A 17,421-nucleotide genomic window follows, 5' to 3' on the forward strand; every position below is an offset into this window, starting at 1 on the left:
TAATAATTTGCATGTGAAGGGGGTAGAAAAGGAGCATTGCAATGGGAGGAAAGGTTTGGGAAAGGCTCAGGATAATGCCGTTTCTCCCCCCTCCCCAACTATGAAGCACTGACATAAAGACATGAACAATAATAACATATACAAATCTGAAATCAAAAAGAGAGAAAGTGAATAAGATATTTACTTGAGCAGCAAATTTCATCGTACTTCAATGAAGAAAATCTAGAGACAAGACTTGCCAAAATCTCCAAACAAATACAAAAATTCATTACTCTTAAACACAATGCTTCCCAGGATCATCTATACATTATTCTCTGGGAAGTGAAGCAAAATAGCAGATTTCCCCCACAAGGCAGTTAATACTCTCAACTAAAACATTTCAGTCGTGGCCATACCACAGTAGCTGCTAAATTCCTCAGTTAAACATATATCCTAGGATAACCTGGGTTTTCCCAGATGCAGGGTGAATCATTGATATTGGCAAGAAAATGCAGCTGTAAAACCCTCAAAAGTGGGTGGCTTCTGCCTGGTCTTAAGTGGTACACATTCCATTTATACCATAAGAAAAGATTAGGACCTTTTAAGATGACTGATGAGCATGATTCAGCAACTATCTTCACCACCATCGTAAATGCATCTTGATGCTGTGTATGCTGTGTTTAGTTGTTTAGATCAGTAACTGCTTTAAAATTTCTCTCCGGTTGTGCTCGACTAATTTTGTCTTTGCCTGAACACCAAAAGTGTTGACTGCTTCTACCTTGCAGCTGCACAGGAGTCTCAAGAAACAGCCATCCTTCTAAAGAGCCATTCCAGGTTGTTCAGCTAAATGGTTGCCCTCGGAAATTCCTTATGGGATTGTTTTATACTCAGGTATCAGGAGTCACCAAGGAGCACTGTGCGTGACAGACGGCCCTGGAAATGTACTGCGTCCTGGGACTTTTCTTGTCTCCAAGAGAAATCCCCATGAAACACCTTAGCTCTAATGTGGGATGATTTAACCTTTCACTTCTGTATCTCTTGTTCCCTTTGTTGGTCTTTGCTGGGTTATATGTTTGTTTCACTGCTGAAAATGTGGCTCATGGGGAAATCCTATGGGCACAGCTCTACTCTAAGCAGTGAAATCTTTGACCTCTGCCTGACAGAATAAAGGCAAAGTAAACCCTCATCCAGAGAGCCTTCCAACTTCCTTAAAAGGTTCATGGCACTACAAGGTAGCATTTGTGAAAACATCCCTCTTGCCAAAGTCCACTCACCAATATCTGGCACAGATGACTGAAGCTGTATTGTCCAATATGGAGGCCACTAGTCACGTGGCTATTTGTATTTCTTTAAATGAATTTCATGTTCATCAATGTTAAGGAAAATGAAAATCACGTAGGCAGCATCTCATAATTGGATATACTCATGAAGTCTTTCACACTGGGTCAATAGTATTGCTGTCTTGCAATTCTTCAACTTTTTTTATTTGATTGTTTGTTTACCAGACTGAGGGTTTTAAAGGCCCCATGTTGCCTTACTTAAGTAAGACTAGTAGAAAAGATGTCTAAACTTAGATACCTGAGCATCCGGCCACTGGTGAATCTATCACAAATAACCAGTCATCCAAATACCATGGTAAAAGAAAGAACAATCTCTTGCCCCAACGTATACTGTGAAGTGCTGAGGTGTCTCCCCAATCCAAAGTGTCATTCCCCTCCCAGTCTCCAAAAATAAACAGAAAACAGCCAGAAAACAAGTTTAGGGAGGTAAGGAACGGTCAACCCTGGACAAGGCATTGCATCAGCCTCCGAGATGCTGCCGTCCACCCCAGGATGGAAAGAGGATGTTAGTTGCTTTCAAGCATTTCCTGAGAAATATCTTCACAGAAATCATTACAGTTCTGTGAAGTCCCAATATCCCAAACTTACCCATAAACATAACACTCTAAAAATTATTTTCAGAATATCTGTGACAAAATGGTTCCACAATACTTTTTAAATTAAAGATTTGACTTATAATTGTATATAAAGAGACATTTGACCAATATCAGTAGCTATAAATAGTCTTCTGAATCAACTTTTCCGAAAGAGCTCCAAAACTCCTCCTTTGCTATGCTCTTTGCTGAACAGGCTGGTGACCCGCGGCAGAACACAGCTCTCAGAAGTATGGGTTTGGTCCTGCCTGGTTAGTTTCTATCTTTTAACTTTAATTCTCTGGTTCAGAAATTCCACACTCGTGGGGCCCATTCAGTTTTGTTTTTTTTTTCAAATGTTATTTTGTAATCCCTACAGACACAGTAGGTGGGGCTCCTGAAATGTTGTCAGAGAGTTAATATTTTGGCTGAAAATATTAACTCAAGAGAAATTCCTCAGGAAGGGCAAATACCTGAATGTGTGTCCCCATGCCATAACCCATGAATATTTCAGCTGTCATTAGTTGAGTCCAGCGTGTTTCCTCTCTGAGCCCAGGTACTTCCTTTGATCGTCTCCGCCCAGCTCTCCAGGAAACCATCAGCAATTCCTCAGTTGAGATTTGGCATCCTTTTTTCTGTCTGTACTTAACCTGGTTCCTCTTTTAAGAATGTTGAGCTCCTTTTCCCCCAACCAGTCCTCTCCTTTGATAATTTGCTCTACAGACCAATTTGTTATATTCCTTAAAGGCAACTGGAACGATGTCTTCCAAAAAGTACAAAATTCTTTGGCATGTAAAGAATTGCCATCCATTTTTTTTTAGCCCCTTTGAGAATTTTCTTCAAGATATGACTATGCCTGTATGTATTCAGCAAAAGGTTGCCAGCACTACACTGTTATTTCTTCCTGCTATCCAATGCTGGATAAACACTTTGTTTTCCCCAGTCATTTGAAAAGCAGAGCAGAGGTAGAAGGTCCCTAGGAAACTGAATTCTAGCCCTCAGCCCCACAAAAGAGAACAGAATACAACACAGTAGGCTCTTATTTCCAAATGGACAGTCCCTTTACTTTGGGTCACTAGCGAACGTATCTTAGTTTTTTAGAATGACAATTTCCACTGTACGATTTAATGTGAAATTGTTTTTAAGTGATTATTTATGCCCTCAGACTGGAAATGTATTTACGAGTCTCATTCTATTGATGCCTTTCTTTCCAGAGGCATAGGCATGCATGTGTGAAAAATATAGATGAAAAGAGGAATAGAAATGTGATTAGGTTTTGTAATTAGACAGCCAAGACACTCCCTCGCTGCTTTAATGGTCTTAAAAGCGGTTTTAAAAATCCATTCATGGGACTTGTAGTTTACTCAACTTGATGACATAACTTTTGAAAAATTAATCAAGTTGATGTATGCAACCCTGGCAACCTTAAAGTACGATTCGTTTTTATGGTTATCGATCTATGTCTCAGATACACTAAGGTCAGCTTCCCTGGCAGCCATGACTCAGGACTGTTCAATCCATCACCCCCCTCCAGAGACCCAGGCATTCAATTTCTCTGCTGTCTGCCTGGGGTTGGGGTCTAGTACCCTCCCCCCATTGTGGAAAATGGGAAATCAGGGGCAGAGAAGTGAAATGCCTTCCCCAGCTTTCATTGCAAGTAAGTCATAGGATGAAAGGAATGTAAATGTTCCATTGCTGTGTTGATGTAGCTTTTCTTAACGGCTCCTGTGAATTAAGTATTCAAAACCAAGATCTGCCCATCACCCGCCTTTGGCTAGACAGCCACTGTGAGAGGGAAAAAGATCTGGTGCTCACTAGTAATTATCACTGTAGTTGGTATTTTCCCCAAAGAAGAAGGTGGATTCTATTTTCTTCCCTTAGCTGGTTGAGGATGCTCAAAAACCAAAAAACAGAGACATTTTGTAGTTGGAGCAGACAGTTTTCTAGTAGCATTAACTCTGAACGCCTAAAACATAAACTAACACCCTGTTTTCTTTCTCTTGGGTTTCACTGGTATCTGAGTAAGTCAGTATGCCATGCTGTTTTCCTGGACAGTCAGAATCAAACAGGCCTACCTACCCCATCCCATCATGTCTGAACTATGAACTACTTGAGCATCGTTTTTGTTCATTTCCTTCCACCCCTGCCTGCGTAGGGCAGTGACAGCCGTCTCCAGCAATGCATCCTCTCGGACAATGCATTGTAATAGCTCTCTTCTCTTTCCAATTCCGTTTCACATAGTCATTTCTCATGTTCTGTTGGAAACCCCAAAAAAATTCATTCCACACTGTCATCCCTTTGTCCTAACCAGAACAACTCGATCGTGTCGAAGAAGGCATGAACCATATCAACCAAGACATGAAGGAGGCCGAGAAAAATTTAAAAGATTTAGGGAAATGCTGTGGCCTTTTCATATGTCCTTGTAACAAGTAGGTACTGGGTACCAGCTCTAATCTGTGGCGTCCAGTTTTTCTTTCTTTCTTTCTTTCTTTTTTTTTTTTTTCTTTTTTAATGTCAAAGTGAATGTCTGAAGTTTTGTCTTTTTTTTCTTTGTCCTTTTCCATCTGCTTCATTCTGTGGGGATAAAATACTTGTGTTTAATCAGAACAACTGGAACGCATTGAGGAAGGGATGGACCAAATCAATAAGGACATGAAAGAAGCAGAAAAGAATTTGACGGATCTAGGAAAATTCTGCGGGCTTTGTGTGTGTCCCTGTAACAAGTAGGTGCTGCCTGCCTGCCTGAAGCTTTGGTTTCCCAAGGCCCATCTCCAAGCCTTGACAAGCTCATTCCTGCCGGGCGCGAAGGCAGGATGAGTATGTAGCATGCAGAACAGATCGATACCGTCTCCAATGCATTCATCTCATAGCATAGATGATATTAGCAGGAGTTACTGTTGATGCATTAAAAATCAGGCATACTACAGTGAAAGCTTCACTGTCAGCAACTTTTATTGATGAACGTTTCAACATTTTCCAGAAAGTGTACCCCGTGATAGAGACGAGCCTCCAAGAAAGAGGCAACCAGGGAATGTTATTTTCCCTAAACCCCAAAAGCCAAAAATTGCAGATTTAGAAAAGACTGGGGGTAAGTTAGGAAGGTGAGAAACACGTATATCAAGGTTTGATTTTTTTCAGAAGCAAAAGTGATTTGGCCCAAACATGCCTTCCGTAAATTAGTACTACAGTGTTTCACCCTTTCGACTGCCCATCAGTTGTCAAATCTGGTCAGTGGTTAGACCAGAGATGCCGCAGCTGCACCCAGCTCAAGCCTTAGCCAAATTGGACCCATCCCTCTCTAACTCTTCCTCTAGGAAGATCTCCCTGTACACTGGCCGAAATGTTGAAATGTGTAGATTTTGCATGCACGACATCACAAAACATTCAAACTGTTTTCAAGGTTCTGCAACGCTTTTTTGGAATGTAGCAGAAATGTGACATGTGGTTATAAAGGTTTGCAACAGAAGGAACCTGAAAACAAGGGTTCTGGAAGGGAGTCTCATTTGACTAGCAGTGAAAAAAAATGCATGAGCGGATTGTCCAACATGCATTTGAAAATTAAACCCGTTACCCGATCTCCCTCTTCCCTCCCACTTCCCTTTGAACAGAAGCCTTTTCCCTAAAAGCTCTCCTGATCCTAGCTTTTAGAATAGCAATTGATGTCATTTCTAGCTGATTATATGACCATTCACATCCTTTAAACTTTGAGGCTGATTTAAAATATCCCACTTCCTGTTTAGGAGGGGGAGGGGCTCAATTTACAAATAAATTTAAAGCTCTTTTTTTTTTGCCCACCAAAGAATGATCTACAGTAAAGCCTGATTAACTGGAATCTAGCTAACTAGAACCCTCAAGTGTACTTATGCTTTTGCTCCCTTCCACTTTTAGCAAAATTGATCAATGAATAAAAGGGGGGGAAAATCCCATCAGGGATTTAAAATGGTTTCTCTTAAAGGTCAATCGAGGCTGTTTGCATTCTATCACTCAGTTTCCATCCAGCAACTTCCACATCCAGGAGGACCAAACAATAAGAGCTGCTCTTCAGAGGAAAGGCCATGAGACACATCAAGAGAAACCATAATCAAGGAGCAACTCGGTCCTGTTCACTAACCTAAGACTCTAAGGCAGGAAAGTGGTTCAGGAATCTAACAGATATTCAGTAATCACCCTGGCACCAAAATTTTCCTCCATGGCCCACTGTTAATTAGGAAGGTCATATGATTCACCAAAATGACATTGCTAAGCATTCATTCCAGTTAGTCAAGATTTAACTGTACATCCTTTTCAGTGGCCACTTGCCCCCAGGTGAGATTTCTACCTGTTCCGTGATGAATTCCAACAGATACGTTTCCCTATCCATCAACTGTGTGGAGAAAGGGTGGAGGCAGGCCCCCTCCCTCCCTGGTATGGAATTCAACATTCAGATGAAATACAGCCCCTATGAATTTCACTTACTAGTTGCACTCATTCCGTATTGCACAAGAGACCCTAACTGAGCTTCAAAGCTTGACCGAAGTGTTCCCTATTGTGTGTAAATAATGCTTTAAAAACCATGTGTCACAACGCAGTGGCTGGTGGTGCCCTGGACTCTCTGAGGGCTTTGCCCTGTCTCGGCATGTTTCGAAGGACTATGGTAGATGTCCGGCAGTGATGTGAGTCTATGTGCAGCATTGTGGGTGCAGTGATTCGCCTTCGTTCAGAAACGCAAATTTTCCCATCCCCTTGACTCTGCCAAAGATGGTATACCAGACATTTTACATAGCAGAAAGCATCACAAAGTCCACATAACTTCTTTCAATGTGAGGAGGGAAGGGATGGGGATTTGGATTAAAAAAAAAAAAGAAAGAAAGAAAAAGAAAAAGAAAGCCAGACTCTAAGCTCATTAAATTAGTTTTTGGGTTTTGTCCCACTAAGTGGGGCCTTGGCTCTTGGGCATTATGCACTAGATGGTGGGGGTTGCTGAAATTCCATTTGTACAATTTTCAAATTTGTCTCCTAGGTTCCCAATCTGCAAATATTAGAATAAGAGCCAGTTTTAATAGATGGCTATGGTCCTCCAGTAACGGGGTAGTGGGGGGAGGTTAAATTCTGGTGTCTTATAATAGAAAATGGGGCCAGAGGAAATTCTGTTCTTGGACTAAAAAGCATGTGGTTTCTACTATGCAAAGAACCTCAAAACATCTTTGATTGCTAAATTACAACACACCCACCAAAATATGCTGCACATGTTTCTATTGGGCACAACAGGTATGCCTGGATTTTAAGTCTCTCTCCAAGGCAGCTCAGTGAAACACAGCCCATGGAGACCACACCAGTTCCAGACCCCTCTCCCCCACCACATCCCAGGATAGTTTGAAGAAGGAGTTTGTATCCACTCCCATCCTGTCCTTCAGCCCAACAAAGAAGCCATTGAAACTGCGTTTCAAATCCTCATGAAGGCTATTACTGTCCTGCTAGTGCCCTTCTCGAGAATGGTCAACTTCTGGAGTAGTCTGGCTTAAATGAGAATGCTTCACTTTCTACTCATGCCTGTAGCTGGTGCATGAAGAAGATGTAGAGGGATTTCCCTTTTTGGTGCTAGATGGCTTGTTCTCTCTTCTATTTTCCTGCATTCATTTCACTACGCCTCTTTTACTTTTTGTCTCTGTGGACAAAGGTTTGTACATCAACTCTGGATGTATGGGGACTGTTTGGAAGTACCGATATATTATCTAATTCAAATCACTCTAGAGGCAACTCAAAGACCATCACCCTTGGCCAGCCACCAGTCCTTTCTGTTCTTCATGCCGAGTTGGAATGTTTGATTCCATACATGCGACAGGGGGAAAAAATTCAACAGGGATTCTTTGCATGATTGTGTGTAAAAACTATGTTTTTCTTGGTGACAGTGTGTTGCTGTGGTGTGATGTAGACTCTACTTGGCTGTCTTGTTTTGTGTCTGTCTGCCAGTATGTTTTTCTGTGTGTTTTTGTGTCTCAAAATATAACCATGTCATTGAAATAGAACTGAATGTCCTCCAGCTACCTTAATCCTTGTCTTAAATCCAACTAAACTATAAAAACAAACCAAAACAAGAACAACCCATGGGCAAAGGTTGCCATCTTGACAATTGCAACTGACTTGATTGGAAAGGAAATCCTGAGTAGCTGAGGCATGGTGGTGGCCAACTGTTTGGGTCCGGATTATGATATATCGGTATTCTCTAATGCCTCAAATTAAAACTCATTTGCTTGGTTCAGTTCTTAGCTTGAAGAGGTAACCATTGTTGTTGAAGAGCTTGATGCTCCACCCTCTTTGCTTGTCACTCACCCTCTTTTTTGCATAGGCTTAAATCAAGCGATGCTTACAAAAAAGCTTGGGGCAATAATCAGGATGGAGTTGTGGCCAGCCAGCCTGCCCGTGTGGTGGACGAACGGGAGCAGATGGCCATCAGTGGTGGCTTCATCCGCAGGTGAGCCTCGTGCAGCCAGCACTATAAGCAGTTACCTACTTTTGAGGGACAAACCACCCCAGACTGAGTGGTTCTTAAAACAAACACCATTTTATTACTTCTGAATTTGTATGTTGGCTGAGCAGTTCTTCCAAGAGCCTCTCCTGGGCTCATCCATTACATGCAACTGGGTGAGGGAGGATCCAAAATGGCCTTACTTGCTTATCTGGTGGGTGGCTGGTGCTGCCCACAGGGGAGCGTCCATTCTCCTCTATGTGGCCCCTCCAGCAGGAGGGCCCAGGTTTCTTGCATGGTGGTGGCAGCAACCTAGGGAACAGGCTCTGATCAAGCCTTTGCTCCAGTTTCATTAGACCAGGCAAGTCACGTGACCCCATCCAGCATCAGCGTGGCAGTAAACAGGTGTCTCATTCCATGAGTTTCATTGGACAGAACTTATTAAAGAGATTGTTTACTGAGGTGTGGGCAGGGTCAATTACAAGGAGTGGTGAAACACTTATGAACTAGCCATAGCAGGAGGAGTCTTGAAGGAACAGGAGAGAGCTAGCACCAGAACCAGACGGCAGTTATGGCTGTGGGCAGGGGCTGTAGGTCGAGATACAGCCTCTGTCAAACCCAGCAGGAAACAAGAAAGGGAGATAAATGCCCCGACCCTTCAGCCTCTTGCCCTTCAATCTCTTGCTGGCCATTAGCCAAAGCCTGCTGGACATCAGTCAGAGAACCTGAGTGATACAGCCATAGAGAGGTTAGCCTCTCTGAGCAGAGAGCAAAGAAGGCCAGAGAACAGATCTGGAGGTACAAAAAGAGAATAATGAATATTCCTGGCTTCTTATTAATCATTTCCTTTGAAATCTGGAAGCAAAAGCCACCTTAAATATCTATTAAAAAATCTCAAATCACACAGATCTGCAATTCAGAACTCAGCTCTCAAGAGACCAGAAAACAGAATAATAACAAATATTCGTGTTGTTAAAAAGAAAAGAAAATTACTATCCCTTCTGACAGGTTACTAGACTATGACTCAGCAGTGACTGGGGTAGCTGTTTGTACAGCCATCTATACCCAGGCCATTGTAGCTGATACTGCCAACCAATAACCCCGATTCCAAGAATGAGTCACTGCGTTTATGTATAAAGGTCTAGATATCTGCCTAGAACTTCACAGGAGAGAATCCTACTCGTATTTCTAACTGCTCCCGGGGAAACTAGACCACGAGTTCTCAATTCACATTAGAATAACCTGAGCAATTTTTTAAAAGTTATTAGTGCCTGGGCTTAATCCACGCCAATTGAATCAGAAGCCCTAGAATTGAGTCCAGGTATCAGTAGCTTTTAAAGCTCCTCAGGTGATTCTAATATGCACAGAGGGCTGAGAACCCTGGAACCAGACGTCTGTCTCAGCTGCTGGTGATCATTTAAATAAGCTTCTTTTCTATGTAAGAAAGCTAGGAAGTTCCCCTTTCATTTTATCCACCCTAGACTTCTCTAAAATCCTTAGTGGGCCAGTCTGCATTAGGATTTACCAAGGGGGATGGGTTTTAACCCCTCTGAACATATTTTAGCCCATCACCATCCATAGTAGGAAAATGTTAATTAGCCAGAACATTCTGGAATAAGTACCTACCATTTACAACAAAGAGTTAATGCCTTCCTAACTTTCAAGCTGAGATACTAAAAAAAAAAAAAAAAAAAAAAAGTGAGAAGGCACTTTGGGTAAGGCACTTCGAGAGCCAACTCCTTCCTCCCCACTCAAATTGAAACAAAGAATTACAGTTCTCTCCCTTGAAATTACCCATTCACAATGTCACCTTTTGAAAAGCCCCATAGCATCAAAATCTGAGCAAATGAAAATCATCTTGAGCAAGTAGTTCCCTTCGGGGTTTGGGGGGGCCAACAAGATTAAGCGTCAGACTGTCATTCTCATTACTCTTCCCATTGATGTTGATCCCAGACGGGAAAAGAGATGAGTGGAGAAATTCTCTGACTCAGTACAATAGCTTTTTCTTTCATTCTGACTTTGACTCTTGGAGATTTGGATTGACATTGCAGAAAGGAAAATACAGTTTCTAACTAGTTCCATCTTCCATTCTCTGACCTGGAATCCTCCCACCTAAAATGATTTTATCCTTGAAAAATGAAAATGGGGATAAACCTATGAAGGGAGGAAATGAAGTTTTGGTGGAAGTGAGAGAAGTAGTTAACTTAATCTATTTAATATGCCTGCTTTAAAAATAGAAATTTAAGGATTCGATAATGCAATTTAAAAAATTACTTTCTAATGTACAAAAGCTAAAATGTGTTCTCATATTGAATGAAGATTTTAAAAGGATAGGATTGATACCTAGAGGTCTACAGATTTTTCCTACACTTTGGGTCCTCAGTTTTGAGTTTTTCCTATATTCTGAAAATGTCTTTCTGATTCTCAGGGTAACAAATGATGCCCGAGAAAATGAAATGGATGAAAACCTGGAGCAGGTGAGCGGCATCATTGGAAACCTCCGTCACATGGCCCTGGATATGGGCAATGAGATTGATACACAGAACCGCCAGATCGACAGGATCATGGAGAAGGTGAGCATGTGGCAGTCAGCAAGTTCCCAGTGCTCCTTGCTTCCTCTGAAATAACCACTGAGGAAGCTTAATGGGCATAAGATGACCCACAAGCCATGACTTTGGATTCAGGCACTGAAAATGTCAGACACGCATTTTCCAAGACAAAAGTCCAGCAAGAGATGAGTAAATAAGAGGGGAGAATTTAATTTATCCCCACAGGCACCTCTATTTCAGGCACTGTGCTGGGCATCAAAGAACATGTTAAGATGAGAAAGACACCATCCCCACTGCCAAGAAACTCATAACCTATGGGAGCAGTGAGCCTCCAGATGAAAATATAATTTGCCACACATAAAATGCGAAGTCAGGTTAGAAGGGGAAAGATTTCAGGGGTCAGTCAGGTGATGGGAAAATCTCCACACACAAAAAAATGTTGAATTTTAATTTAGTCTTGAAAGATGGTTAGGAGCTTGTCAAGTGGAGATGATGTAGGAATAGAATCAGGAAATGGGGGAAAGAACAGTTATTTTAGGTTAGCCGGAAGATGGATATGAGCTTTGATTTTATAAGTGCCAAAGCTTTAATGATAGTTCAAAAAGAGCCAGATTCCGTTTCCAGTTCAACAGTGCACAGGTCCAGCTCTCAAAGTAGGGAACATAATCTGATGAAGTTGAGTTCACATAAGGACACCAGATGTCACTCTAAGACTGCGCCCCCTAGTGTCAACAAGAGGCATAAGGAAGAGCGGAGAAAGTAGACTGGGAAAGGGTGGCTTGGGGGCTTGAGGTGAGGAGGGAACAGAAACACTGGCAAGTTTTCATAGAAAGACTTGGGGTGTTTTCGCTTCGGCAGGACATATACTTAAAGGAAAAAAAGAAAAATACAGATTTGGAGCACAAAATCTAATATTCTACACTATACAGATCAGATACAGTTTCCATGTCCTTGTATCCTCCCCACTCCTCAATCAGTAGAGTCCTAAATATTGCTTATAATCTCTTAAGATGTCCAAATGCCAACAGGGAGAAATGAACACATGATAGGTTTGATGATAACTGTGCGTCTATAATCAATTCTACTCGGCTAGTCTTACACTATGTGAGTTTACTCCTTGGAAGATATTGAAGTTTTGACCCTGAAACCCTGAGGGGTTTTTTCAACAATTCATTCCACTTTGGTGAGGGAAGAAGAATGCTTTTTGAGCTCTCTTGTATCATAAGGCTAAATGCTCAGTTTCTTGGTACCCAAACATCCCCCACTGACTTGGAAAAGGAAGGAGTAGACATAAAGTGAATGCTTTGCCCTATAGTGTTCTATGCACTTTATATTTAAAAATACCTGATCATGTAATATTTTGCCTAATCAGTATTGAGCTGTACAAATGTCAGTGTTGGCTGACAAAATACCTGTGCTTTGCTTATTTTTATAAATCATGACATATTTATTATTGTTAAGAGCCTTTGGTGTCCTAAAGCTTTTAAGGCAGTGCAGATCAATAGATTTTAGAACAGAACAATTTTAAAAAGCACTGGAGCCAACACTAACTGACCTAACCCATTATGGCCCAGAAAAAAATGATGTAAGAAATAATTGCTGAACTATCTTCCAACAGGAAAATGATTTGAAACAAATGAAGAGTAGTCATTTTTTATCAATGGACGCAATTTACTCACAGACGAAGGGAGATAATGTATCTGTAACTCAATTAGAGTCTCAGAAGGAGAAGTTCTGCCAAGAAAGAGAGGTCAAACCTTTATTGACAGGTCTGGGCTTTAAGCAAGCAAAAGTTTTCCTGGAAAGGCAGGTGACATTTTAATTCTGCCAGTTTGCATTTCTAGTTCTTTTCTTTAGGGAAAAACTTTCATTCTGAGCCTCATTTACTACAAGGGTAAACACATGTACAGCTATAAGTTTTAATCAAAAGTCAAGCAAGTGGATAGGAAATAGACATCACAGTTTATACCATCTTTGAATACTGAATTACTTAAGACCTGGGGAAGGTATTTAATTGCCTTCCAATAACCAGACATTTTTTCCCCTGAAAATCACAATCAGGGCACGATTTAGATATAGCCCACCTCAACTCAACATTGCCCCAAATTATACATGTTGTATGTGTCATACAGTTATTAGCAGACTTCCGCCTTCATATGTAAGTTCTCACTTCCAATAATAGGAAATGGTGTGCAAAGGTATCCTGCATATCTAAGATGAAAATCACATTGTAGGACTAAAGATAATCCTCTGATATTTCTCCCATATTCTCTCATGACCCCAACCACAGCCTTCCCCCAACTCCATCATTCATGATCCTTTCTCATTACTTCAATTAGCAGTGAGGTTTTGGGAATACAAACCAATGTAATTTTCAATATAGTTCCCTATGAACTGTCAAGAAATTACTTTGTCGGTTTAAAACCCTTGTTTTCTGATTTAGGGTTTTTATGTATATATACTATCTTCTAAGATTAAAAAGGTACAATTCTTTCAGAAAACTATTAGAATGGGGCAAGTTTATATCAGGTCTTTATGGGAACTGTTGCTAAGGAATTAACTGAGTGATATTCAAACTTAGATTTAAAGTTGTCAGTGGTCGATGCCACACACACATTGAGATACAGTAAAGCTGAAACTCACATTTTTTTAATTCTCCCTGATGGAAACATGATGTTTAAAAACTAAGATCTTGAGTTCCAGCAGGGTTTTGCTGCTCACCAGTTTCATGACCTGTTTCCTCGTCTGAAAGATGATAAGAGAACAGTTCAAATCTGGAATCAGAACAGGCTCCCATGTGGTGGTGGGGGGTGAGTGTCCACTTCTGAGCTGTGGTATGAAAGCTACCTGCCATGATCTGAGGTTGAGATTTCCAGAGTATTCAGAAGGGTAAACTAAACAGCTCCTTCTCCCTCTCTTGCTGGCTTTTTGGTGGGTGTCTTAGCTTTCTCACAAGGGCAATCATGTAGCACATCTTAAGTATAGCAGTGAGTTTAGGATTCTCTAAATAGAAATCTGAAAACCGGAATGGGATGTATTGCATAAATAAAGTCCTAAAGCATATAAATAGAATAAGTGCAGACACATTCTTCAAATACTGGGAAGACATCTAAAAGATTATCTCGGGATTTTTTTCTAAAACCACTTCTGTTATGTAATAAAGACACGACAGCTTTCTTTTTTTTTCTATATCAATTTTTATTACTTTGAAGTCAGAATGTTGAAATAGAAGACATAGGCAATATGATATATATATGACACCATATATAAGCAAATATGTTATCAGTATATATAGTTTTGATTATTTATGGCTGTGCTAAAAGCATAAACATTTTTATGAGATGGATATACACCAAGTTCTTGATAGTGGTTATCTTTCTCACTGCTGGTGAGAGTGTAAAATATTATAGCCCTTATGGAAAACAATCTGAAGTTTCCTCAAAGAATTAAAAATATAACCACCATGTGATCCAGTAATCCTGCTTCTATATGTATAACCAAAACAATTCAAAGCAGGATCTCGAAGAGATAGTTGCATACCCATATTCAATGGACCATTATTCAAAAATAGCCAAGAGGTGAAAACCCAAGTGTCCGTCAACAGATGAATGGGTAATGTGGGCTATACATACAATGGAATATTATGCAGCCTTAAAAAGGAGGGAAACCAAGGACATGGTACCTTTCATATCAGGTATTGTGTGGGCTGGAATTCTGATATACTTCATAAAGAATTTAAGTGGGAACCACTGATGCTTGTTGAAGATAGATCTGTTCTGCTCCTCCTGGAGCCTTTGAGAATATCCAAAGAGTAACTTTATGCTCTACTTCAAAATATCCTCTTGCACCATCATGTAAAGACTCACCAGTGCATTCTATTTTTTGAGGAGGGGGAATTAATTAATTTGTTCAATATTTATGAAGTACATGCTATATGTGAGGATATATGCTAGGTGTTGGGAATACAGAGGGAACAAAAGAGATGGAGTCCCAGCCTTTACAGAGCTTCCAATTTAGTGGCACTTGAGAATCATCTCCAATTTTTTTTTAACTACTGAAGTTACCTATTTTTTTTTCATATTTTATCTTCTTTAGAAACTTCTTATTGAAGTGTATTGATTTACAATGTTAGTTTCAGGTGTACACCAGTACATTCTTAATGCAAGAAATTCTGGAACGTTTGCCTCCAGAAATGCTACCCATTTTTCAATGGATGATTTTTCTCATTTGAGCAGTTCTCAAAGTTAAGTCTGGAGAAATAGTCAGCATAATCCAATCTTCAGGAACATTTCATATTGTTCTGAGCCTGTAATTTTCCTTTGCACCAAAGTGTCATTATTTCTGATGGAATTCATAGCTAAAGAGGGAATATTTAAGAGTCAAGTAAAATTGGAGAGAATACCCATTATCCAAATTAGGTACCTAAGATCAAAAATATGAATCTAAAAGTAAAAACAATCAAGGAAAATTAGTGTTCTATCTTACTTGTTTTGATAGTCAACTTTTGATTATCCAAACAGATGGTAGAGAGTCATTACCAGATAATTCAGAGTTATGCATAATCTAAAAATATTTTTATTTTAACTTGGTAAATTTCTATTTGAATATTAATAACTCTAGTTTCCCAGGAATTCACAATTAAACTGAATAGAGAGGACACAACTTGGTGGAGATTTGAAGGCCCCAAGCACAAGAATAGATGGAAAATCAGTCCTCATTGAATAAACACTGGTTTATAAAAAAAGCAGTTCAGTTTGAACAGAGGTGAATGCTTTCCATAGAAGTCATTGCACATCATTACAGAAGAGAAAGTCCTTTGCCCTCAAAAGGACACTTTGTGGTAGGGAAAAGAGTTATGAGAATTAAGATCTGGCTTCTGTGATCATGTCTAAGCATAGCCACAAGCAATGGTTCTGGGAACACAACACAAGGGATGGTTGATTCTGATCAGTTTCAAGATGTCTTCACCCAAGAAAGGGCATGTGAACTGGACCCAGAAGGATGAATGGAATGTTAATGGGTCAACTGAGTTTTGTTTTCTTTCCCCCCTTTCCAGGCTGATTCCAACAAAACCAGAATTGATGAGGCCAACCAACGTGCAACAAAGATGCTGGGGAGTGGTTAAATGTGCCCACCTGCGTTCTCTTTCAAAGGCTGTCGGGCAAGATAGCACCTTCATGCTTTTTCTCGTGGTATTACGTAGTAGGTCTGCACACATGCACACATCAATCCGCCCCCATTGTGAATATTGTCTTGTGTCATCCATCAGCCCAACAATACTATGTGTCTTTTGTTATTTCTGGGTCTCTTTCTGAAGGCTGTATATAGTGGTCATTTGGTGGCTCTAACTCCCTACATAAGATGTCTTGGGTTTCATTTTTCCTTTTCTCCCCTCAGTGGCGTTTGCTGAATGACAACAATTTAGGAATGCTCAATGTGCTGTTGATTCTTTCAATACACAGTATTGTTCTTGTAAAACTGTGACATTCCACAGAGCTACTGCCACGGTCCTTTCTTTGGGTGTCAGGCTCTGAAACTCTCAAAATTTGCTGTCTTTGGTTCCTCGCGGCTGTCATCCGTCTCTATGATTTCATGATTAGACAATGTGGAATTACATAACAGGCATTGCACTAAAAGTGATGTGATTTATGCATTTATGCATGAGAACTAAATAGATTTTTAGATTCCTACTTAAACAAAATATTTCCATGACAGTAGCATACTGGTGAGAAAACACACACATACAACAACAGCAAAACAACAACAAAGCATGCTCAGTATTGAGACACTGTCAAGATTAAGTCATACCAGCAAAACTGCAGTAGTATCACTTTCTTTCTGTCAATATTTAGACTTATTAATCATAATCATCCTTTTAAAAAAATAATTTTAAACAAAGATGGGTTTGACACACTCACCATTTAATCATTTCCAGCAAAATATGTGTTTGGCTGAAACTATGTCAAATGGATGTAATATAGGGTTTGTTTGCTGCTTTTGAAGGCTATGTTTTGGAGAAAGCAACCTTCTGTGAAACAGTGTGGAGATGTAAATTTTATAAGGCTGACTTATTAATCACCATTTCCTCTGTGGTTTGTTATCAGTACAATTCTCTGTTGCTTAATCTAGGGCTATGCACACCAAATTGCTGAGATGTTTAGTAGCTGATAAAGAAGCCTTTAAAAAATAATATAAATTGAATGAAATATAGATAAACTGTGAGATAAATACCATTACAGCATGTAATATTAAATTCCTCCTGTCTCCTATGTCAGTTTGTGATGTGATTGACATTTTGTAGCTAGTTTAAAATTATTAAAAATTATAGACCCCAGATGTCTGCTTTAGTTTCCTCAGAGACCCCATCTGATTTTGCACTCACATGAGAAGAAACCTGGCTACCAACCCATTGCTCCTAAGAAACCAGTTCTATGTGCTGAGGATACTGTGTGAGAAAAGCAAAGGTGTCCCTTCTAGACATGACCCAATGGCAACTGAAACTTGGCTTGATATTTATCATCTGTTTCGGAAATGCT

The 17,421-nt window shown here is 40.1% G+C and overlaps 1 protein-coding gene across 2 annotated transcripts in view; it reads left to right on the plus strand.

The window, feature by feature from the left end:
* The window catches only part of SNAP25 (synaptosome associated protein 25), a 75,396-nt gene extending 58,177 nt beyond the window's left edge, over positions 1 to 17,219 (plus strand). Inside the window, exons 5-8 of one of the 2 annotated variants that reach the window (XM_010994347.3) lie at positions 4,497 to 4,614; positions 8,217 to 8,342; positions 10,765 to 10,909; positions 15,942 to 17,219. In XM_010994347.3, the coding sequence (XP_010992649.1) occupies positions 4,497 to 4,614; positions 8,217 to 8,342; positions 10,765 to 10,909; positions 15,942 to 16,010 (458 nt within the window). In that variant the 3' untranslated portion in view covers positions 16,011 to 17,219. Of the gene's footprint in view, positions 1 to 4,202; positions 4,321 to 4,496; positions 4,615 to 8,216; positions 8,343 to 10,764; positions 10,910 to 15,941 lie in introns of both variants that reach the window. The other variant, XM_010994356.3, reaches the window with a different exon arrangement.
* Positions 17,220 to 17,421: the final 202 nt, after the last annotated feature.

Source organism: Camelus dromedarius, chromosome 18 (genome assembly GCF_036321535.1).
Source record: "Camelus dromedarius isolate mCamDro1 chromosome 18, mCamDro1.pat, whole genome shotgun sequence".
In the NCBI taxonomy this organism is placed as follows: Eukaryota; Metazoa; Chordata; class Mammalia; order Artiodactyla; family Camelidae; genus Camelus; species Camelus dromedarius.